Raw genomic sequence first — 26,297 nt, 5'->3', positions numbered from 1 at the left:
TAGGTGCTTTTTATTGTGTCTTTAGTGTTAACTGCTATGGGTCCATTAAAAGTATAAAAGGGGACAGACATTATTCAACTAAATGCGTTTATACCATTTAATTTGAATCCCGGTCTAGAAGGGATGAATTAAGCATGAAGTTTGACAGTATATCTGCCTGTTATAATTATAAAATAGTTAGGTGGTAGAAGGTGCCTATTTTCAAAAACGATGAACCTATATATATATTAATGTTTTTATAATTATTAAGAAGCATGCATAATTCGCTTCTTAATTTTATCTAGGAGTTTGGTATTATGTATGTGGTTTTGTGTAACTTTGGATAAACGTTAAACGTGCATGCCAACTATTATGTTGATCAACAATTAAAAATATGTACTTAAATACATCATCAGACTGATGTCAGGGCATCTCGAATTCAGCCAATAATCCTACATAATAATAATAGTATCGTGACGTCACAGAAATACATGTAGTAGAGCCTCGGAACCGGTTCCGAGGCGAGCTCGAGTGAGATCGGGGAAACCCTGAGCATGTAACCAGTATACAGCGCTGTTACCACTCCCTGCAGCCTGCAGATCAAATTATTGAGTGGAAATGATTGCGCTTTGCGGTAGCTCGGTCTCACATTGGATGTGGCCGTTAATCTGGTTGGCAACATTCGGTAGCAGGAAATAGCGTGTAAGTGAAAGATGGAGCTCGAATTGGTGTCGATGTGCGGTTGAACGCACGCGCAGTGGATCCCGCGGCGCGAGTGTCCGGTTTCAGTCTGGCACTGCCTCCGCGCCGACTGCATTACTATTTATTTATGTATCGGGACGCGGGCGCGCTTACTACGTGATTAATCTCCCCTCCCCCCCTGCGGCGTACGACGGCCGCCCCCCGGCCAGCGCCCCCCCCCGCCCCCGCACGGCGGGTTTCCTCGTCCCCGCGCCTCACGGCCACTCGCTACGCACGCTAGTGAGCCGGCTCAGTCGCGCCGCGACCGTCGCTCGCCACACAACTCCGGGCGTACACTATCCGTGAACATTCTCCACAGTTTACACTGTTACCCTTTGATTCTTGACCGCAGTGAAGTTCGACGCGAGTGATTCTTTTTTTAAATTTCCTCAGCTGAAAGTTCGTGGACTTTTGAGTGTTTTGAGAGGAGCTGCCGGATTGCATGAGGTGTCGGAGCGAGCTGCGATCCCCGGCGATGCACTCATTGTGACGGTCCACCGACAGTGACACGAAACGTAAGAATAAGAATCTCTTCATTGTAGAGCTCGCGTGCCTCGCCTTCCTATTTGCATGGCGCATACGAGTGGGTTTTATTTTCGTCTCGGCCGGTATGTGTGAGTGCGCACACAGGGAGGTGTGGTTGTGTGTGTGTGTCTGCGTGTATGTGAGCGGTCCTGCTTTATTTAGGTTGTTTCTGAGCGGCGGCGGCGCTCCCGCTCTACCTGAGACGACGTGTCACTGCAATAAGCCTTTTCCTCAATCACTAACATTCAGTTTTCACAATCTATCTATTGATTACTCTTGATACTTGGCACAGCTTTAGTAAACAACTCAAAGCATGTTTCATGTGTTGCGTACCTACCAACTGTATCTACTTGGTTATGGCAATCCAGCATAGAATGTATAGGTGGATACTTTTTTGCGATAGTGTTTCAGAACATTAATAGCTTGAATGTTACGTCATTGAGTTCGCCGACGCGACGGTCCGGGATTCGGTTCCGGGCTGAGCAGATGGGTATTCTTGGGCCTTTCGGTCCGAGTTGCTGATGCTCTGATGCGTGACCGAATTATGGTAATGGATTCACAAATTATTACGCTATCAATATGGACGAATATATGTAATGGAGATAAAAATCAGGCGAACTTATTACCTATGTACCTGTACTGGTGGTCGAAGGTAGGTACCTACCTAAAAAAATTGATAATAGCTATTTTTCTACGAGAGAATCCAAATAGCTTTACTTATAAATAATAAACCTCCTTTACTTTGATCTTTCATAAGAAAATTTACTTAGGAATTCAAAGAAAAGGAGATGAGATTTAAATATAAATCCTCGATAGGCTTTATTGAAATCATGTTTTTACAAATAGAGAAGAAATATTAAACGTGGATTCTGGCATTATAGAAGAATTCTGAAAACCTACCTAAGCTTATTATTTTTATATACGCTGCGAATAACATGTCTTGTGATAATGTCAAATGGTTGCCCAAAATGTTGATGCAAAATGGAAATCAGTAATTTCATTTGGCGCCCCAACATGGGCCTTGCATTTTTTTAAAGCGAAAATAAGTTCATATCAATGCGTTCCAATAATCCAAACAATATACCTAAATTAATATGTTTTAGTAATGAGTAAATGCATTTACTAGACTAGACATAGGCTTTCTAAATAAATATACATATATTCTGAGGAACTACAAACGCTCCATAAAAAAATCTAGGCCTTATAACATTGGCGTTGGCGCCCAGACAAGGGGCTATTTATATTAGGCTGTCTCTTAGTTACTCTCACCTAAGATAAAAATGTTTGCGGAACATTTTAAAAAGTCGTTTTGTATTTGTATTTCCATCGGTATTTTCCATACGAGTGACTCTTTATTGGGTCAATAGTTTCCAACATACAATTTAAGCCAAAACGTGGTCATATTTCATTATCTAGTATCTAAGAAATTAAATAAATAGGCCTACACTGTATCTACTCTATATTTCGTGTACACAATTTATATGTCAAAGGTTATCATTGCTGCTCAAGGAATTATTTATAGACACTACAATAATATCTATCAGCAAGACTTGATGAAAACATCTTAGGGATTTCATCTAGCTTTGTACTGGTCAAGACTGGATTAAGTAATCGCCCGGGGCTTTCAGTAACAAAGACGTTGGATGTCTAATATGATTCACTGTAGCTAAAGTTGGGATCTTTGTGTACCTAAGTAATCGTCTTCCATACAACTGTTCTGTTATTACAGCAAAGTGTTGTCACTTTTAGCTGAACAATTTACTTGGAATCAAAGTTTAATTCAGTTCCTCAGTCACTGTTTCTTTTGAGGCAGCAGACATGCCGTAAATCTACTACTAATCTGTTGGGTCATTAAAAACTTCATTACACGTCTTTCCGTCGTTTATTCCACTTAAACACTTATTACAAACCACTTGTTTGTATTAAGCTTTTGGTTGACATGCCTACCGACTAATTCTTTACATAACTCAGTATCCAGTACACATTAACAAGCTTGTTTTCTAATTAAGGCCGCCAACGTAGAGATAAATTAACTTATCACACTACCGGCCTCTGCGCTGCAAGCTTTGATGTATTTAGAACGTTACAATAATAAATTCAATAAATGGGTACCATTGGTTCGGTCAGATAAAGTGGTAGTCGCAAATAATACAAAACAAAGATATCTCTCTTGTGTCATCGGGGCTGTGTGTGGTGAGTGAGGGCACGCACACACCCGCAGCGCTTGTGTGTGTGTGCGTGTGAGTGTTATCAGGGAGCTGCCGCTACCGCCTCGTACACATATCTCTACAACAGCTGTGTTAGCCTTGATAACGAGCGATACCTACACCAACCTGTCTCACCTACTGAACCACCGCCCACACGACAACACTTATTAAATTAATTAACGGAACATAGCCTCCAAATTATACGTGAATTGGTTTTCTCACCAGTGATGCGGTTCCAATAACGATAAGTCAATATTTAAAAACGTAGACACGTGTTGTGTAACATTACAGTTGAATGTTCTGCACGAAGTTGCGTTTTTGACTCCATGTTTTGCTTTACCGTAGACGACCTCCCACATTATACGTAAATGTTTGCATTAGATAGCTGAAAAGAGATACAAAACTATAATACGAGACAGTATTCATGTTACTGCACACACAGAGACGTTTGAGTTGAGTCAGCGCTTTGAGGACAGCTTTCTGTGAAGCGAGGGAAAGAGTTTTGCGCCTCTGACGTCACTCGCTCTTGAGGCTCGCTTGTAGCTACTTAGAGCTTCACGATCTGCTAAATAGTTCCCGCATGAATAACGTTGTTTACATGCAGAGCTGTTCCTCTTCTCACTTTCACAGTTTAAAAGCGTTTCAATGTACAACTGAGCTAATGAAACAAAGGCTATTTCCACTTGAAACAACAATAATGTCCGTGGAAGAATTTGCATAAAATACGTTCATTCCTTTGCCCACATAGAGAAGTAACTAATGCTGTTTCTGGGTAGTGCACACAATGGGTTGGCAACAGTGGCACGAGTTGTTTATTGAATACGCGGCCTACGATTTGATTAGCAACTAAATAAACAAACGTTGTGCATCGAATCGGGACAGCCTTGTTGCTGTGTTTGAACAATAGACTGGAGTTCACTACACAATCACACAAACATAATCTTCCAAATGGCACCAGACAATTCAATGCATCCGAATTTAAATTCGGGAAGTAAACAATCTGTGATAGGTTACTTTAGTGAGGCAATCACATTGAGCCAAGCTATTTTGCGACCTCAGTTAATGCTTGCTAGCTGATATAAGTAGGTACAATACGTTCATAGCAAAACACCACTACTGTGTTAGTTCATATATAGCAAAGGTCTCCCTTCTGGCTCTTCTCAATAGCACTTTGAACTCTGCAAAAGTTCCTCTGCCAGGGAAAAGTCTACTAAAAGTAAGTTCTTACAGCTACCTGATAACAGCCTAGCTAGCAATTTTTGTAAGATACGCAAACTCATCTGAAACCAGAAATAAGCAGTCTGATATTTATAATGTGAAAGAACATACCCACCTATTGAAGTGTTTGAATGAGGCCGTAATGGCTGCAGCGCTTCGGCTTGATAACGGTTTTTACTGCACAGTTCATTGTTGCTAATTGATTCAGCTGTGGCAGAGAATGGCATTACATTAAACGATATTCACTTAATTAGGTAGATGCTATAGAGGCGGACAAATCTATAGTAAAAGGAATCATTTTCGCATGCGTTGATGTAAGGTGTAAAGAATGTCAATAAATATACGCTACATTGATGTCTAGATACAATCAATGAGTCCCTCGACTTCGCTGCGCCGGAGTCACTTACATCACGACTTTCGCATCCACTGCATAGACATGCACAGGTCCATTTCAACGAAGGTTGTGGCGTTACTCTTAACACGAGAGTGGTAAAGATCGAAATCGATTGTTGAGTGTGGCACGCTAAAATATGTAGCCTGTATGGACTTGTGAAACGACTTATGCAAGTATACGATACGCTATTACGATACAGCCTTTAATATAGCATGAAATACATGGCTGCTTGCAGACGATTTAGTCGTATGACTTTTAAAGATGTGGTCGACGTCCAAATGATTTATAAACCTCTAAATCTTGTGATATAAACATGCTAAATCGAAGCTGTAAATACCTATGTACCTAGTTGTAAAAATATTCAAAAAGTGCCTGCACTAATCTTATCGGTATTATAGTGTAGAGCGTTGCTGATAGTATTATCAGAGAGCTGAAAATCCAGTGCATTTATAACACAGAGATCCGGAATATAGATATTTTACGTTCCTCATTAGTTAAGTTAAATTCATGTATACAATTTAGCTTTTGAAGTATTTTTTACGAAACAGTTACTACTGGAACAAAATAAAAAATAGATGAAGATTGACAGCTTCAAATGAGTAAATGGGTGTAAAATAAGCCTATTTGGAAAAAGGGTAAAATTACTTTCTCATAATTTCCAAGAAAAACTTTTTGAAGTTTTCTTTAGGTACGACTGAAAGCTGGAAATGTGCTTACTTAAAAATTTAAATGGAAAATTTAAATTCGTCTAACTATTTAGAATTCTACTTGTTTTGGGCAGTTGCTTCTTGGCAACAGGGTTGTTGAAATAATGTTTCCATCATTCTCTTTTGTTTATTCTTACAATTATTTTATACGTAAAAAAACTTCAATAAAGAAAGATAGCCCTGAATTTTACTTCTTGTAAACACCTTACAATGCAAAGTGTGTAACTAAATAAATAAATAAATAAATATGTGGGGACATCTTCACACACGGCCATCCGACCCCAAGCTAGGCAGAACCTGTGTTATGGGTATCGGACAGCTGATATATCTACACAAAAGTCACAAATATATAGATAGATAGATACTAAATATAAATATCAACACCCAAGACCCGAGTACAAATATTTGTCTTCAAACAAATATCTGCCCCAGCCGGGAATCGAACCCGGGACCTTCGGCATAGCAGTCAAGGCAACTAACCACTACTAACTATATGAAACTGTATTAGCTAAGCTTTGATAGCAGTAACAGCTTCCTATGTTGGTGCACATGATATCCTTAGTAACTTTTCACCAAAGAGTGCACCTCTTTGGTGAAAAGTTACTCCTGCAAAGGTTACATGAAGACTCTATGTTTCGCATGGCCATGTTGGCAGCACTGGGCGGCCTCGTCCGCACGTGCACACGTGTGACGTCACGCACGCACCACTCGACCCAGCCGCAGCCGTTCAAGTTCAATGTTTTAATTTTACAATACCACGATATTGCTGTAATGCTCACCGATCGATGAATGGATCGGGCCTTTTATCAGATTATACTGTTCTGTTTGTTTTCGGTAAATGGTCGTATCTATGAGATAGCGCGGCGATTACAATGCGACGTAGATAACGTACCTGCCCTGTGTACGTAAAATTAACATAATTTCAAGACACCTAAGTGATAAACACATAATGCTGAAACATGTATTTCGAAAGAATGCGTGTGAAATTAGGTTTATGCGAATGATTCGAACTAACGTTATCTAGAAGTTAATTGCACAAAACTCAGAAGAATCTACCGGAGATCTCACAAAGCACAACATCCAACCAGTTCCTTGGAACACCAGGATACATATAGCGATGTATCAACATTTCAACATCCATGTAATCTGTTCGGGGAACTGGCCACAATCGCCGGTTTCCCTTAAAGGGGGTTCTCTGAACGCCTGCGCTGGACTGTACACAGTCGGTGGCTCGTGCTATGCACTCGTGTCTCGGTTGTAAAGTTCATCAAGAAACATCCGCATTGTACCTATACTCTTACTGTATGTTTGCAGAATTTGAGTGTTGAGTGCAGCGCTTTAATAGGCTGAAGTTGAGTAGGACTTGGTTCATGCTTAGATAGCTTAATTTAAGGGAGAAGCTGGGCTTTTTTATCAAAACCTTCATGAATTTAGTAGCTAGCTTTCATACAATGTCATTTCGTGATTCGTCTTTAATAGTATTTATTTTTAGTAAGCAACGCAACTTATATTTGCGTCTCTACATACATACATACATACATATACTCACGCCTGTCTCCCAGAGGGGTAGGCAGAGACTATGGATCTCCACGTGCCACGATCCTGACATACTTCTTTCGCTTCCTCAACATTCATTAGTCTCTTCATACACGCACGTCGGTTTCGGAAACTCCTAATTTGGCTCTTCTTGAGTATGTCGCCTATCTGGTCGACATACTTTCGCCTAGGACGTCCTCTACCGACACAACCATTCATCTCTGCACAGTAAATTTCTTTCGTCAGTCTTCTTTCATCCATCCTTTCAATGTGACCAAACCATCTCAACATTCCTTTTTCAATTTTGGTCACTACGTCTTCTTTTACTCCAACTCGCGTCTCTATCAGCGAGTTATTTTAAACAAAATCAAACCTCCGATCATAACTTTACATAACTTTCAGTGAAAGTGCGGTAGATAATGCAATATGAAACTCACATTAGGACACCTGCGACTATAATTGCTAGATAAGACAAACAGCTGAAACATGATGACATGTCACATGTAAAGAAAATGAAAATAGTATGTTCAATGGCTGATAAACATCATACCAACGCGATAAATGATGTGGCAAACACCGACTGAATGAAAGCACCTACGTGATGTTATTGAATATTACATTAGATACCCACCTACTAAATTAAAGATTGTATTGATAATTAAGTGTGTTGATTAAGTAGAGTACCTATTGAACGTGGTTTCGTAAATGATAATGCCAATTGGAAAGGAGACGCTCAGTCTACAGTACAATAAAACAAATAAAGATATCACTGCCCCTGGCAAGGTTTTCGATACACTTTACTGATTCTTATTATATAGATAGTGGTACGGTATTATAAAATATTATAAAAGATGATAACGAAATACGCAAATAGTACCTATACCTATATTTTCTTGGAAAATTTACTTAAGTATATTTTTTATTCGATGTTTAGTTTTGTATCAACACCAACATTCAAGGCTTAGATAAGAACCTGCTAAGAACATTATTTTATAAATAAGAATAACTTAATAAATATATAAGATATAACCGTTATTTAAGATATTGAAATACAAAAAGAAATAACACCCACGAACGTGTGTTTATTTATTTTGTTTACCACAAAACAAAATAATATGAAGCTCTTGGCAACCGATGGTCTATAAAGGCTATCTCGTGTTATTGCTTAAAGTTAATTTTGTTAACCTCGATTACTTATATTTTTATTATGTTATTATATAAGTATAATAAAAACAACTTCGGATCCCTAGTAACATAATACCAAAACAAGATAACGAATTGGCAAAATATTAAACGGTTTTCGATAAGGAAGTCATATGACTATGCGACCCCAATGCGTTTATTATTTGTTGTGGAGACAAACTGTTTTACAAACATGAGAGTATCGATCTATTATCGTAGATCGTAGATAACCTCAAAGAGAAGCCTTGATACTAGCATCCTTAATTCACTGACAGCATTTAAATGTAGAGGTCGACTCGCCCATAACTTAGCGTTCATCATAAGAATAGGAACAGTATGTATCTGCCGTAGTAAATATAAGGAGGCAGCAGTATCACACGTACTATAATTCATAGAGCGTCCTTAGCGTCACACACACACTGACACGTGTCTTTAATAGTAAGGTTTATAACTATTGTAATGAAGCGCGGGCGTTCATTTTGGCGCTGCGGTTAGTTGAAGCTGAACAATTTATATGCGATGCACCTTGCTGTTCCCTTATGTTTACTACAGTTGTACCTGTTTAGCATACAATCGCTGGGTAAAACCTACTCGGTGTTAGTCACGCGGTCAAGCACTGCCTGTTTGCATTCAGCCAAGGCCCAGACCGCCTACGCCAGGCAGATAAAAACACTGCTAATATGGACGTCTTTACAAACAACTACGTGAGATACCGCACATAAAAACCCCTTGATAAACAAGAAACCTATTACGAATTTATAGTATAATAAATAAATAAATCATAAAAGGGGCAAGCGACAAAGATCCCATGTAGTAGGTATAGACTATAGATATTCACTGTATGGAAGTAAAAATCTACGACCTAACCGGTACTTGTATTTATCTGAAGAATTAAACGGCTTATGAGATCAGGAAACCCGATCCTATTGTCTTGCTAACCTGTTGGTGCCCTCTTACAAATTGCTCTCCATAGAGTAAACGTAGTGCCTTATTTTTTTTGTAGTAATTTCCATGACGCAATTCTTTTCTGATTATTACGTAAATGCTTATAATTACAATGGAATAAGACTAATAGACTTATATACCCAATAACTTTCATCCAGTTACAGACATTATGTATGTAAGATACAAACAGTATTGTGTCAGTTTCTTATAGGTAGATATGGCTGACTTGACTTGACAAGTATACCTATATACCTAAGCAAATCGTACGCAAGTGGTCTACAATCTACTATACAAATACCAAAAGGATATACTTGGCGCAGATCCGCATTTATGAAAGTGGCTCGTACGTACAAGTCGTACTACGAACTACGGAGGCGGCTGCCAATTCGGAGACTTCCAAAAATCCTTTAGCGACTCCAAGTGAATCTGTCACTATGCGGGGCGGGTGCCGAGTGATCATTCATTAATTATCGCGTCATTACCTAGAATAGAGTATAGAGAAGTTATTTGGCAAGATCACTGATTGATCGCGGTGCACTGACGCAATGCTCTAGTCACAGTAATTGAGGAAGGAAGTGTGAGAATGTGCGATCTCTTTGTGCCAAGATTCTTTCTTTATGAACTCGTAGTCGTGTAATAATAGCAAGGAAAGTTAATTACCCGTGCATTTTATTTATTACCAATTAAATTTCAATATTTAAGTAACTAAGAAGAACATGTTAGCGATTCCTGAAATAACAGCCTGTGTTAATTTGGACGCCCATATTTCTGTGCTTAGTAATATTAAACGAACCCGAGCATATATTTACATAGTGGCCTACAGACTACCTTCCGATGTCAACAGAATCGATATTGCTGACATCTAATATTAGGAAGACTTAGCAGTAGATTGGCGACGTGCAGAAGTGGCACATATTCTCAAGTAGCTATATGGATGACATGCTCAAGTCTGCTAACTGAAAATTCTATAAAGTATAACTTTTCTCGAGTTCTTCAAGATGATTCTACTAACTTTACTGCAACTCTAGCTCAGCTATTGCACGAGACACATACATTTTGCAACTTTGTAAGTTTATTTAAATTTGTACATCGTACATATTTAAATGTCTAGGTACCTAAGACCTAAGTACTTACATTGTGTTCTAGTAACTTATATTTTGTTTGTATAAATTTCTGGAACATATCATTCGCTTAATTCTAGGAAGTGTAGAAGAGCTAACAATGCAAATGAATGCCGACACAGTTCGGCTCTGCGCTGCAATAAATATTTAGTATAAATTATCTTTCATTTGGCACTCTTTCACTAAAACTGAATAGCATACTAGGTACAGTCTATAGGTCATACGCTTACCGAAATAACTATGTTTTTTGCGAGACACTGAGCACTACCGTCCAAGAGTTTGTCAAAAGGTTTACAACCTTGGTTGAGTGGCTCGGTAAAGGCCAAAATTAAGAGTTTATTTCAGTAAAACTGTTAGTTCAGTAGCCTGTGAAGTGGGAAAGATGTTCACGGATGAACAGTTTGATTGGCGACGGGGTTCAGTGAGAATGGCTTCGACCCACGGCAGTGGGCTTGCACGCCTCAACAGACTCTACCTTACACCTTCATGTGTCATCATCAATGCACTTAAATAATATAATAAAGCAAAAGAGATATAAAATTATAAGTAAGTAATTACAATATTTATATTAAGCTATGGATATTTTGATTGGTCTATCTCATGATGACTAAGACTTGCGGTTTCCCAGCCGTTCCCATAATGGAGCGATCAGCAAGATCGCAGAAAACCAAGCGCCGCCGCCGCTGAGAACACTTTTATTTGGGTTCCGCTCATCTTGCATAATCTTTATTGACCAAAACTCATTTCGCATAATCGGTCTAAACTTTTTTGGCCGAACCATCACTTTGCCAAGACTTATGTGGCATAAGGCTCGTTTCGTCTAAAACTCTTTAGGCACAATCTTTAAACACCTAAGTTTCGTTTGCTCAAATTTATGTTCGTCTATACCTATGTATAATCTTGTTTCTCCTAATGTTATCTTAATAAATAATATATTAAGTATGTAGTAAATGTACAAATTGTGGTATTTTTCTCCTACATCCCGAAAATTACGATATTGTATGATCAAAAAATCGAAAGTTAACGACCAATATAATTATTACAAACCCCATGAGATCGAAACATAAAAATAGGTGCGACGACGAGCAAAGCGAGGAGGAGCGTGTTAGGTGCACATGTTCATCAAAACCAAAGCGGAGCGCAGCGAAGCGGAGCGGAGCGTTTTCCAAACAGCGGAAACAATACAAGGCACCAGTTTGCGCTATGTAGGGAGACGCTCCGTCAAAGTTAAAGCCAAACGAATATTATTACTTTGTATAAACCTAATAAACCTATGCCATAGCATTATTAGGCTATTCAAGATTTGACCATACCATTATTAGGCTAAACAATGTTATGCGAAATAACTTTTTACTAAACGAGATTTATGCCATACGATTTTCGGCGTAACGAGACTTTGACCAAACGTTACTATGCAATACGAGATTAGGCAAATAAATCTTATGCCAAAAAAGGTAGAACCCTTTTATTTATATAACCGTCATTACATTGTGAACGTTATGTTATTACAAAATCATTAGGTAAAACACGAGTAGCGGTTTCGATAAACGTAACTGCTGATAAACCGCAAACTGGAAATAGTTATCGATTACGCCGGCTGAAATGGCGGATTATTAAAAAAGTTTCCGATAAAACTGTTGCACAGGATGGCGGAATTCAAATTTGCCGGTTTGCGAAACCGTCCTGCTAACGAGCGCCACCGCAGCAGTCGCAGTCTGACGAATGTTTATTATATTATTACCTATGTATGTCTTAAAAAAATAAACTCTCAACAAGTAAATAATAATAATTTACAGATTAGTACCTAGGTAATATAGGAAACTATCAAATGATTAAAAACTAGTTGTAGGCTTGTGGGTAACATAACTGAAACTTAAAAGAATGTTTCATAACGATTTAGAGAGCTGTCAAACCGCAAAGCAATAGCAAACTGTAAATTACCCCATGTATTTTCGAGTAGGTTTAATCATCAAATTAATTACGTAGGTATTCCAGAATGTCACCTATTTGTGTTGGCATTAAACTGTCCATGCCATTAGGTTTGCATATCTGTGCATGTGTGCGTGGGCGATACAGATGGAACGGGTTACCCCTCATGTTATATTTACACGTGACCGCTGTATTATTAGCGTATTCAATAAGGCCATGTCTCCTCTTTACAGTGCCCCAGAGTGGTTTAAAACTGGCCAGCTTCGATCGTTCCAAATTTGAAACTGTGCTGTTTAGTTTTTAATAAATGAAACATGTACATAGGTATTGCCAGTATCATTTGTCTCGTTTTTGTAACGGCTTTTCAATATAATTATATTAAGTACTTAGTAGAGGTGGTTTATAATATTGTGTTCGATGTTATTAGAAAGGAATCATGATGATATCATAATCTAATTGAACAATCGTATAAAAATACTACTGTATAATATTATATTAAAACTTAAGTATTATCTTATCTGAAAATCGAGCAATAATAACTTACTAATTGTGTTTACACAGTATATTAATTATCTAGCTGGCGGTCATTATTTCTGCTTAATAATGAATTTTAATAAAGCCCCAATTTGCTCTTAGCTTTATCGCCCACTGACCATTAGTTCAATTACTTCTATCAAGCGTTAACTTCGCAAACAACTTTTGTCCAAAACCTGTAACTTTCAGTTTATGATAACAAAACAATTTAGAGTTTTATAGGTTCTGTTGACATGAAATTTACATAGTTTAAGAAGCTGACGATAGGTAGAGCAGACTTACAGAAGCCGATTCGAACGGAGGCTTCTACTCCTACTTCCAGAGTTAAGAAAACTTTCACCAAACATTGTTCTTCCCTAGTTCTGCGACTAATGACTGTAATGAGCCAAACACAAAAATAGTCAATGGCCACGCGTCATAGCCATTTTATTTTCAGAAAATTACCACCCTTATTAAAATCGGCGCCGCCGGTGGCTGGCGGTTGTTTCGTAACCCCAAAACTGGTAAACAAAGAACTGTACGATTGTAATTCCAAGTCAGTGTTGTGTAGTACGTGTATGTGCCGGCTTACGAATATAGCTGGTGCGAGTGAAACAATGTGGCGTGGGCGGTGTAGTGGCTGTCCGAACATTTAGCGAGTAAATATAAAGAATGATTGTAATGTGGCAAGCGCCGGCGCGGCGGCGGCGTGGGCGCAGGCAGATCAACTCCGCGCAGAGTTTCACTAAATCACACTCTTGTTGTAAGAGTTCGTATGTAACTGTTTTACAAGCATAATCGACCACAGTCTTTGTTCAACTGATACAATAAATAACAATAAAAAGCGACTGGTGTCGATATAACCAATCCATTATTCGACACTGCACAGAACAACTGGTAGATGAAATAAAATTAGGTGCTATTAGACGTGACTGGGCCATGAATGGATGTAGGGGTAAAACCGGCAATTACTGGTTTCAAATTAGCAATTATCCGAATGTAATTGAGCATTCTATCTGTGGTCAAAGGTGCTGCAGTGTAATTAAAACGGCTACACTTTACCGCAAACAAGTATAAAGTAGTTAAGTTGCCGGGCGGTTTACGTAATGAAGTCGCGTGATCGTCGCTCCATTCACTGTCTCTAGCCGAAGCCACACAACCCACACCTGCATCACATGCGCCGTGCTACATACACCACACACGGCACATAAACACCGGCCATGTTTAGTTACACTGAGTCCAATTCCAATGTACCGGGTGGCCATAACTTACGCTTAATTTACTCAAATAAGTGGCAATTCAGAAGTCTCAAGTCTCACTTACGTCAGCCTTCCTTATCGAGAGCGTTGTTTAGCAAACATTGCTGAATTTACTTAGCTGTACGCATCGCATACTCGGTGGTTTTAGATTACGCGGAACGTAGCAAAACAACTTTGTGTAAGAGCCTCTGTTTGCGTCAAACTTAGGTATATGTAATTATGCAAGTCAGCTGTGGCTCTGGTACAGAGCGGCGGTCAGTCTTCTGCGGTTGACCCAGCCAAGGCCGGATGTCGGAAGACATTAACGTTTACTTAGTTGGTCTGCCAGCCTCCGGTTTCAGCTGGTTAGATTACAACTGGATGCGTTATAAATCTAAATATACGGATAGTGAATAGAAAAGATATTATGTATCATGACTTTGATGATTCCATCCTACTCCATTTACATAGTTACAGCTCAGTCTCGCCTCACATTTGGCCTCCCAACTCGCACTCACGGACCGGGATTAGTCGATTCGCTCTCGAGTCACATAGTAAAGCACATAAGACCTGCTAATGTGCAAACGGTGGCCATCGCATTCACGCGCAAATCCTGTTTTAGGTCGTCGGTAATTATTTACTCTCTAAGACAGGCTTATGTAACACTGTTTGTTGGTTGAGCGTTTATAGCTACATGTTTTTAAGTTACCTTTATGAATCGAATTTAATGTCGAACTCTCTTGGCTGGCCTAAGATATTTTTGCCACTAGCCAGTAGAATCTGGACGCGGAAGGCCGAAGGCAACATCTTTCAGTAGCAGTCTGTTGACCGATAATGATACCAGCTACTTTCCGCATCAACGTATATTTAGGCCTTACGTCAGACTACCGAGAACCTGGACACTCCTCGACACGACCCATTAAGCCCAACTAGAGTAAACACATCTGTTGTGTTGACAGTCCATACCCTTAATTTGCGTCACGTAATGTAACGTGAAGCCGGCATTCAGTCGTGAATACACACGTGATAATTGATTTCCATACTGTTTTCGTTGTTGAGTAAATCGTAAAAAAGTTTCGAGGCACTCGGGGATACGAGTGACAGTGCCAAAGTGAAGAATGCTGTAATCCGGCCTTGATAGAGTGGGTGTAGAGGTAATGATAAAAGCAGCAATGTTTCTTATTCACTCCATTTCGCTTACTCGCTGTTTTATTTTTGTACATTTACTTTTTATAATACCTCGTAGTCAATCTTCATATTTTTATGCTAAAACGTCCATGCCTTACGCAATACAAAAAAGAATCAATGAATATGGACTGAAGACTTCCATAAAGGGCACGGAATGCACAACGAGTACTCGCAATGTCCTGCTTTTATGCACAAAAAGTGCAAGACTCGCGTCGCTATGTGAAGGGTTGATTCTGAACGTTGGACCGCAAAAACTGGTGGTCCAACGCTGGACAGGTGTGGGGAACAGGTGCGGCGACGGCCTCAGTGGCAGGGCCGGGCTGCGTGTCCGGTATCCCCCATTCTGACAGTAATTAGGGGGTTGCTCTATTGTCACAGGTCACGCTCTGACGGCGGCGGCGGGGGCGATTACTGTCCTTGGTATTGCCAATAAAGTTCGCAGGACATAGTCTACACAGATAGGCTATGTGTTTATGTATCGTTTTACATTGCGTGTAAAGCTCAAGTTATTGCCACCGATGAGGTGTCTAATACTAAGAGTACCTAGTAGGGAAAAGGATTACGCAGGTAGGTAGACACTTCGATGCTTATTTCACTGTCAATTTAGTCAGCTATGGTCGTTAAACAAACGCTCACTAACGTAGTTGATACAATGAATAACATTATAATTCTCGCCTCTAAACGCTCGTAGCTGTCTCAGGCACATGTTGTGAAGCTTGTAATTTAGTATGTGGAGTTTATAATGAGGTGTTTAAGTTACAGTAGTGCCCCCGGCGGAGATAATAGTAGTTAGACGGCGCTATCTTACACCCACATTAATTTTAATAGCAAACTACCTATGGATAGTAGGGAGACCTTGGAAACAGCCTGCCTAAGGTAGCTTTTTAATAAAATTGATAAGCATACATTATATACTACATAAATACAGCCCTTACAGCATTTTATCAAGATGATTTATTAGAATTTTCTTTTATAAATACACCTAAACACACCAATATAAAATGCAAAAGTAGGTAAGGTAGAGCAAGAAATACAAAGTAGATACCTAATCGTATCTTGATAGCGCATGATATTATACAGCCACGGGCATTATGCAAACCAAATGTGATTCAGGTTTTACATATTAGATAAACTCGGTTCGTCCAAAACATAATTTGCAAGATTGCGTAACACATTTCATAATTAATATGCTTACTTATACTATGCGATAGAGCTACTATTTGCAGCCGTACATTACTTATTTACGTATTTAACACACACACTCACGCCTTGTACTAATGTACTCCCTTGCAGGGTAGGCAGAGGTGCATTGCTGCACCTACTTTTCGCCAGAGTGTTATGTTAGTCCCAATGTAATAGGGGGCGGGCCTATTGCCATTTTACAGGCACATCCAAGACCCGAGAACAAATATCTGTGTTTAAACAAATATCTGCCCCAGCCGGGAATCGAACCCGGGACCTTCGGCTCAGTAGTCAGGGTCACTAACCACTACGTTATTCGGTCGTCGTATTTACGTATTTATGATTATGAATACTTTTTATCGTCGTAAACCAATAACTTCGCATATTCAAGAAACCAAAGATTTGCGGCCGATTTCGAAAACTATACGGATGAAGTGACAATCCCAACATTCACTACAGTGGAAAGAACAGACTTTTACACTGGAAACTTCAAATAAGTTACTTTTCTTAACAATACAAAATAATATAAACCGCTTTACTATTCCCCGCAACCAGCAATCTCCCACATTAACAAACCAGTAGCGCAGTGCCGAAATGAATCGGAGTACTCCGTGTTTTGAAGTTCCCCGGGCGCCCGCCCAAGACGGCTGGGCGGGCGGCGGCAAGACTGGGTGGGGTGGTCCGGGCGGGAGCGCCGCCGCGTGAATGGCGACGCCAAGGTCACGGCCAGCGGAAGTGGGTTACGGACGGCGCCCTATCGACCGAGCCCGCGCGCCCGCCACCACCCTCGACACGTAAATACATCGCTCACCGACGGTTTATACTTTATACCCCATTCCGACCCTGCCTACTTAGATAACGAGTGTTTATAACTAACTAGGTATGTGTTGCTTTGGTTAGTAATGACTTGAAACTGGATAGTTGGCCCTATTAATATGTACAACAAGTTGTCAGACCGCAAAATTCATACCGGTGTTTTGCAATGCGATAAAAGGAAAACCCGAGTTAAAACTCAACACTTAAAACCATTGCATATTACTTAATTTGAAAGGAAGTGTGCGAGTTATCTCATCTGAACTTTAGCTACACTTTCGTCTGCGGCTGATTGGATCATCGTTACCAGATTGAAAGGTGACATTCCACTTCATGTAGTCGTAGAAACGATAAGCCGAGTTCTTTCAACACATCTGTCGGCTCGAGCGACCTTGCCAAGGCCAGCACCAGCTGTTATTAAAAAGCGTGAAAAAGAAACTCAATAAAACCTGAAACGTTTTATTAATAGTTCGTGGCCAGTTATGTTTTGCGGATTTTTTCTTTGAAAGTTGACGTTTTACGTGAATTTAAACGTGAGTTTGTGGTTGGTCGCCGTTCAATAGAATTCCGCCATTGCGCCAACGCAACAGTGACGTAAGCCGTGTACAAGAACGAAACAACGCAAATTTAGCCGCCATTCATCGCAAGTTTTTGCCACTCGCTCGTCAAAGCAGCGGCCTTGCTGTGTGCGGCCGGCTTGTTTATACAGACTGCAGCGGAAACAGGCATTTACTCAACCGTAATAAGGCTCAACTAATATAAAAAGGCACACAAATATCGTAGCACTAGATGTTATGTATGTTGTGTAGGATGTAGGAATGCCTCTCGCTCGCTTGATTGACATCCGACAACGATTCAAATTTAGACCGTTCACGTTCTAAAATTATTTCTCCATTCACATACACAGGCATTCAGTTTTCAGGTTTTCAGGCATTTATGTGTTTATTCGTCAATGAACACTCCAAGACATCGGTCGCTTACCTGAAATTACTGAAGGTTATTATGTTTACAAACTTCTATCTAACTAGTTAACACTTTCAGGTTACATCCTGAAATAAAATTACCTACTCAGGTCATTTCATAACTAACTATAATATTGCAATGTACCTCATATTAATATCAACCTACCTATTTAACCCTCTTACCAAACGTCTGAAACAATTAGTGCCAGCATCGCAAACCTTTCAGGTTTCAGAGTTGGGTATTTTTACGTGACAATGCTAATGCCTGGGCAGTAATATACGGGTTTAGACTTGTCAGCACGAGCTCGGCTAGCTAATTGCCATGAATTTTTAACCGACTTAGTCACTGCCTTCTTTGGCGCTGTGACTCACTGGCCGTTTCGCTCAGATTTTAGAATAAAATAACCGCACAAAGCATTGTTAATGGTGGCTTGCCCAAAAACTGACTGGTTCTCCTCTAACTTGCCCAAAATATGCTTTAAAGGACAAATAGCTCATAAGCGTAGGCACAAACTGTCTTCTTGGTCGGCGTATAATTAGGTAGGGGTTTTTATTTTAAAGAGGCTTCTTGCCTAATGACTTAACAGTAGCCTGGGAGTCTGGGTTTTACAGTCCAATTATGGAAAGTCGTAAAAAGTTGTTGTTTTCGTGCTGTTTCACAAGGTAGCAGTTTTCTGTTTAGTTTTAGAAAGCCTTTTTATTGCAATCGCTTGAGGACTTGGTTAACGGTTAGTGTGTTTGTGTTAGTTGTGGAGGTTCGGGAACCACCGGGAGGTCGTGACTGAGGTATCAATACGACAAAAGAGTTTCTATTTACGCAGGTGCGTTGGGCTGGTCTTTGTTCTTGAAATTATCGCCCCGACGGCGGTGGCGCGGGCGCGGCGGTGGAATGCCGTCCACTGTCCACTCGCCGTGTGTTTGCTTGTCTTGTATCAAGACGAGTTTGTTCAGTGTTTTTACGCGATAACATGCGTCCACTCGGGTATCTATAGGTAGTATAGGCAGCGGTGATTATTTAATAATTAAATGAACAGGTCTGCTTTCTGCGAAGTGTGAGTAGGTGCTCTTATTAAGGCTGGCTCGAGTGATCCAATAGTCCAGAGACCAGATGGAGTGAACGCTTTCCAAAATTCGCTTGTCAGAGTTGAAAATAACATCCAGTTATTTTATATAGGTAGTATGCATTCATTCGGATTAACGCAATATGATTACGTTCATTGTTAGTAACTTTTAACAAGAATCGTAAAAATAACACAGCGACCGAAATGATTGATTAAATGGTGAAAGTAAACTCGTGTAGAGTTACTAAAAAGCGAATAAAGTTATAGGTAGATAGGTAGGTATGCTTAGCATGAAACAGATAAGTTAAGTTCAGACTAATTGAACCGATTGGTATCTCCCAAACAAATGGGAAACCTTGAAAAGGCACGTGTCAGGTCGTTTAGTACAAAACACTAATGAGTGTATTGAAATTCAATACCCACGTAATAGCTACCACTATTATATTTGAACTAATATCAGTGCGATATCTAAATGTTTGTGGTTAGTGGCGAACATTTTTACCGAATTACGCATTATAATAAAGGATTGTCTACGAACAGAATTGTGTAAACAATAGGTTATTTTTAGCAGTTACGCCTGCGCTCTACAATCTTAGTGTAATTATGTAAATATAGGCATGTAGGTAGGTACTTAACTTACATACTAGAGTATAGTATAAATAAGTTGTAAATGAATATTGTCCGAGGACCCCTCACACACAGATGTTGTGGTGTAATAGTAATAAGTGCTCAGTAAACACTAATTATAGCTATCAAGTAACGAGTGACTGGCTGACTACGACTAGTCATGCCACAATTATTGTGAAGTCAGTCGAGAGAACTATACTAGAGTACGAGTGGCTAAGCAGTACCTAGTATGGTTGATCTAGGGAATTTTGTGCTAAGAATACACCTAATAGGTGCCTATTATAAGAAGGTATACCTACGTGGCTCATCTTCTCGTTTCATTTATTAATCTCAATTAAATTTACATAAGGTACACCATAGATATTTCTACATAAACCATATTTAAGGTAGTAGGTAACCAAACTACCTGCTAACATACGTTATCGAGTGGGTTGATCAAAATGATCAACAATTGATCAACAACAAAACTTGAAACTCGGTTATAACTTATTTTTTGCTACCTAAAATGTAAATATAGATTTTTATGCCGCGGAGTCCCTAACATTTTAAGATCTTTGAAATTCTCCATCTATTAACATAATATTATCAGGGTGTCCACTCAGAATGCTCCAAAAAATTCCCTGACTTTTCCCTGACTTTCCCTGACCGTTTCAAAAAATTTCCATGACCGAAGATCAAAATATAAACCTAATTTAAGTAATTTGAACACGAAAGCTTCATTTCAAAGTTTTGTGTTCATTTGTTTGGCACTTATTCAAACTTGACTGTGTAAAAAAATTATACAAAGTCCCCAAAAATTGTATATTAAGAGGGAAGTACTTTATAGCACTTGCTCGTCCATACAAAAAGAGAAAACGTTGGTCTACTTCTAAATATTATCCAATCTCCATGATTTTTTAGGATATTGGCGACACAATAAATAATTTATAGTTTTTCACCTCAAGTAACGCAATTTTTGTGATCAAAACTGTGCCGAATGACGCCATTGTTGAATAAAAACAATGTTTTTTTTAATGATACCCTAGAATATATTATGCTGAAGCGATTTACATCACAATCAAAAAGATTTGTTGATATTTACATACTTGGTGAATAACGATTTCAGCACCCATTTATCTCTATAGAACCCGAGCCCCGGGGCATGAGTGCACAAACGATAGCAAATGTTTTCCTCATTACCTATTTCTCAAGGTTCCCTCTTAAGCCTTAGGAGGCGATTCTGAACAACTTTCTAAAAAAAAAACCTAAAAAAACGCATCCGCCTTGCAGCTTGCAGCAAGTTGCTATACTGCCTAGTTTCATCATCATCATCATCATCATCATCATCATCATCATCATCATCATCAGCCAATAATCATCGACTGCTGGACATAGGCCTCTCCCAAGGAGCGCCACAACACTCGGTCCTCGGCCTTCCTCATCCAACCACTACCCGCCACCCGCCTAAGGTCGTCATTCCAGCGGGCAGGAGGGCGTCCCACGCTGCGTTTGCCTGTTCGTGGTCTCCACTCGAGAACTCGTCTACTCCAACGGTTATCGGTTTTTCGGCAGATATGACCAGCCCACTGCCACTTCAGCTTGCATATTTTGACAGCTATGTCGGTAACCTTAGTCCTCTGACGGATAACCTCATTTCTGATACGATCCATCAGAGAAACCCCAAGCATAGCTCTCTCCATAGCAGGCTAGTGACTAGTCTGCCTAGTTTAAGTCTGACTAAAATTTTACTGATTACCATCGAAGTAGATATTGAAACCGAAATTGAAACAGAACCAATTTTTTGTTGTATGGCACTCCTTTGCCTGACAAAGTTGTTAGTTGTGTAAGTATTTTTTATGAAATTTGATTAAACATGCAGTACAAAATAGAATGAAATTCGTTTTGCTCTGCTAAAACGAATTTCAAAACATGCAGTACAAAATAGAATGAAATTCGTTTTGCTCTGCTAAATTAGTAAAAAAATAAGTTATAGATTAATAGATGCTGCGCGGAGGCAGCGTATGCGGTCTCGCTGAGGTAAAACAGTTCAATAGCTAAAGCGTCCAGTAACGTTTTTATGAATAAGGGAAAGTTAATTAAAAAAACTTAATTAGTAAGGATCAGTCAAAAAGAGATTTTATTTTATGACTTACTTATTTCACGTAAAAAAGAAGTATTACTAGTAAAGAAAAGTACCAAAATTATGCTAGAAAAGGGTCATTTTTCCCTGACTTTCCAGGTGGCCCATCAATTTCACTGACTTTCCATGACCACCTAGAGCTTCCCTGACTTTTCCCTGACTTTCCCTGACTTTCCAGATAGTGGACACCCTGATTATGTGAGTTTCAAACACAACTGAAACACCATCTGTTTAAAATGCAGCGGAATACGGAATATCGTGTGAAGTCATGTAGCCGCTGCCGCTGCAGCTGGGTTGGTTGATGTTCGTTTGTTTGTGATGTGTCGGTTGCATGTTGCAGTCTGGTTGGTTTGTTTTTCAAACCTACATCTGTTCGCTTGCTGGATAGGATAATTAACTTTTAGATTTTAGATACAATGCTCAATGCTAGCCTTATTGACCACACTCATCCCCATCTTATTGTAAACGACTCAGGAATCCATATTGCAAGTAAGAAAAGAGGACAGAGAAAAAATAATAATTTGAAGCATTGCCTGGTATTGTAAACTACAACAAAATGTCTAACCAGTTCATTCTCTATCCTTCCAGCGCGTCCGATGATCTCAGCCAGCCTGCCCGGCGAGGCTCTGGGCCCGCTCAGCCACCTGTACCCGGCCGCGGGCATGACGCCCGAGTTCCTGGCGCCGCCGCCGCGGCCGTACGCGCGCTACCCGCCGCGCCGCCGCGACCTGCCGCCGCCGTCCGCCGCGCCCGCCTACCCGCCCGTGCCCGGAGCCTACGCTCCTTTCCTGCCGCAATATGCGCCGTATTTGTATAGACCACGCGCGCCGCCGCCGCAACAATCCTACCCTATACGGCCGCGACCAACCTCAGGCTTTGTCCCGCCCGCTCCGGCGCCTAGATCACCCCCGCCGGCTCCGATCCTCCCTCCGCCGATGCCCGAGCCCCCTGCATCTCCTGACAGGGGATCGCCCGCTCCGTACTTCTGCAGGGGAGCGTTGATTCGTCTAGAAGACGGTTCGTTGAGGCGGGTGGAGGAGATGAGGACGGAAGACTTCGTGGCGAGCGCGGACCGCAGTGGCGACCTGCAGCTCACGCAGTGCACGCTACTGCGCCTCGAGGAGCGCGCTGAGAGACTGTCGCTCACGCTCACGTATGACAAGAACCGGTCACAGGTGCGTTGTTTACACCTTTGAGTAGAATAAAATTATATCTATTTAAGCTTTTCATAACAGATTACCTGCTAACTTATTGAAACACTCCTAGATTAAATCAAAATTAAGGGTTTCTGCCCTGCAACTACTGTCTTATCATCATCACTGTCACACATAATGGTTACCATGAATCATAATGTATTCCACTAAAACCAGAGCTCATCTGGGAAGCCACCGCACCGGTTTTTGCAGCAGTGCAATCAAGCTACTATGATATTAAACCGATTGGACCTTACTTTCGAACCACTTACAGACTCGCAAACTAAACCAACCCCTATTCCAATTCCAGGTGGAGCTAGAATCAACAGTAGAGCACCCATTCTTCGTGTACGGGCGCGGCTGGGCGTCGTGCCGGCCCGAGCGCACGCTTCGGCGCTACGGGCTCAGGGTGCAGCGGCTGCAAGTGGGCGACGTGTGCGTGTCGCTGGTGGCTCGCCAGCACGCGCCCCCGGCCCCCGCCCCCGCCCCCGCGCCCCCGCAGACGCACCCCGAGAACCTCAGCGTCAAGGAGACCAACAAGCGGCGCTGGTCCGCCCCCGATATAACTGATGAAGACCGACCGCCCGCCAAGAAACGCTGATTCTGTTGCCGTCTTTCATTTGTTTGAGTTCTGCCGTCTCAAAAGTGTGTTTAGTGCGAACCCAGTGAGTTGAAACGGTGTTAGCTTAATGTAATTGGGGAACTCTAGGTGCTTTTACTGTCGGGTGCTTCTGTCGTGTGCGGACGTTGTTGTAAATATGTATAGGTATGTATGTATATGATACTTAGGTACAAGTTTAACTTACACTCCATGACTTTACTTAATGTGTCACAAAGTGCAGACGAATGCATAACGTAGCGAGTTTAAATTTAAATAGGTCGGCGTATCGTGCACTCATGTCGGACCGACGTTAAATTGGAATCAAAGAAAAAGTATATTTTACATATTTGTACATGCGATAAAAGAGATATTTAATGAAGCACAAAATAACAATATGGTGAAGTCTCTGCCAGATCATGATTTAGGTTAGATATTGTGATAACCAATGAGATTTTAGTGGCCAGGGTCTGAGGCGGGTGGCAATGCATATTTTAGACAAAAATTTAAAGGTACAATGAATTTAAGGTAGGTAATGACGGGCTGATGTGCTGACATGCTTGGACTGACTGACGGGCGGACGGCCGCTCGACTGTGACTGCCTGCTTCCACTAAATATTCAACACTTTGGTATCAACAATGGCATTTATCGATGTCACTATTCCATTCATTAATTAAAAGTATACCACCCGCTTATCTTCTCGACACGATAATAATCTAATTCAGTTTTACACAAAGATGCCAGCCGTATTCACGGCTAAAATGTGTGGTATTTTAGTAGAAACAGGCACTATAGTTTCAGTCTGGTAGCAGCTGCCAGGTCCCAGTGGTTGTGACTGCGACATATCCATCGTCTCATTATATAATTATGTATATATCATACAAACCATTACATGCATACAAGTGAATCATACAGAGATCTGTGTAGTTTAAAATGCGAGCCGTAACTTCGCTAACGTGTGTGGCTTATTCTTCCGATAATTAATTAATATGTATTATAAAAATGTTGATATGTATTGTAAAATATTTAATATCTATTCCCGTATTCATATATCATGCCAGGGCTTGTAGGAAGTTTGTATATCAGTTCGAAACATGTGAAGTTTTACTCTTTAAAAGTCGAAACTCATATGGTTCGTGCAATGCTAATACACAACCTTCTTTTAAACCCCTATTTATTTATATGAATAAGGGGCTATTGTATAAAAAATCATGTTATTAGATGTCATTTCTATTGGTTTTTGACGTCCATGTGTGATACACATAACTTTTCTATGAGAAAATGTATACATAATAAACACACAGTCTGTGATATTTTGTAGTAATTGGTCGGAGGTTGAGGTATTGCTTGATTGAAGGAGATAAATATGTATATGTTTAGAGTAAGAAGCGCGGTAGGAACCTATAGTTGTTGTATACCCTGTATATTGCTGAAGAAAGAGAACTAACGACAAACGTAGAATCTGTGATTAATATACATATAACGTTACAACAAATACAAAGGCCATATCATATTCAAATTAATTTTATATTTAAGAAAGATCACCTGTTCTTCCTGCTTTGAAAATTTCTCCAAAACGTCATAGCATAATAACAAGAGAGTGTAATAAGTAAATTCTTCCGAATTTTAATGCGAAATGCCACGAGCGTCCTTCCATGAAGTTAGATAAACTTTGTAGGGGTTATTGTGTAATAATAATAAGCTAAGGCCCCAGGGACTACTGTGTAATATGTCATAGCTCCTGGGTTTACTGTGTAATATATCATAGCTTCTGGAGTTACTGTGTAATATAACATAACTTTAAAGGGTTACTGTGTAATATGACATAGACCCAGGGGTCAGTGTGTAATAGTCTCTTGCTGCTGGCGCCGCCCGAGCCCGGAGTGGGCGGAGACGGAATTAGTTCATTGTACCGCTAACTGTTATTGTACTTGTTAATCGTAATAAGTAGACGATCATCGATCACTTGTAAAAATGCTAATAATTTGTTGTATAATGTATGTAATTCTAGTTTTATCGTGTTTATATTATTATTTTTAATTGTAATGAAAGATCTCATTTTTAATCGGTATTTCTAACAAGGCGCTTTCATTAGATCATGACTAAGCCTACCTCACAATGTAAGACTTATGCTCCTGTTGGCAACACTGCCGGCCGCGGCTCTTCCGCTTCCGGTCGCCATCTTGGGGCTCGTCGCAAACAAGTCTAATCAAGATCTCAATTTGATGAAAATAAACATTTGAAAAGACTGGGTCGCTTTACTGAATGTCGTGGGATAGTAGTTTCTTCGAGGATATTACTTAAATGATGAGATAGGA

General features: G+C 40.2%; 1 protein-coding gene across 1 annotated transcript; it reads left to right on the top strand.

Moving 5' to 3' along the window:
- Positions 1 to 947: 947 nt before the first annotated feature.
- On the top strand, positions 948 to 24,684 carry LOC119692964 (ataxin-1). Its single transcript, XM_038114685.2, has 3 exons — positions 948 to 1,235; positions 22,776 to 23,362; positions 23,691 to 24,684. Exons 2-3 carry the CDS (start codon positions 22,784 to 22,786, stop codon positions 23,979 to 23,981), a joined length of 870 nt encoding a protein of 289 aa, XP_037970613.2. The 5' UTR covers positions 948 to 1,235; positions 22,776 to 22,783; the 3' UTR covers positions 23,982 to 24,684.
- The last annotated feature ends 1,613 nt before the right edge of the window (positions 24,685 to 26,297 follow it).

This window comes from Plutella xylostella, chromosome 29 (genome assembly GCF_932276165.1).
Source record: "Plutella xylostella chromosome 29, ilPluXylo3.1, whole genome shotgun sequence".
Taxonomy (NCBI): Eukaryota; Metazoa; Arthropoda; class Insecta; order Lepidoptera; family Plutellidae; genus Plutella; species Plutella xylostella.
Note: the sequence above shows the minus strand (reverse complement) of the source record. Positions and strands in the feature narration are given on the sequence as shown.

Excerpts from the sequence above, each read along its gene's own strand:
- LOC119692964 (XM_038114685.2), top strand. The coding sequence starts at position 22,784 with ATGATCTCAGCCAGCCTGCCCGGCGAGGCTCTGGGCCCGCTCAGCCAC. Across the intron at positions 23,363-23,690 it reads ATGACAAGAACCGGTCACAG|GTGGAGCTAGAATCAACAGT; the intron begins GTGCGTTGTTTA and ends TTCCAATTCCAG.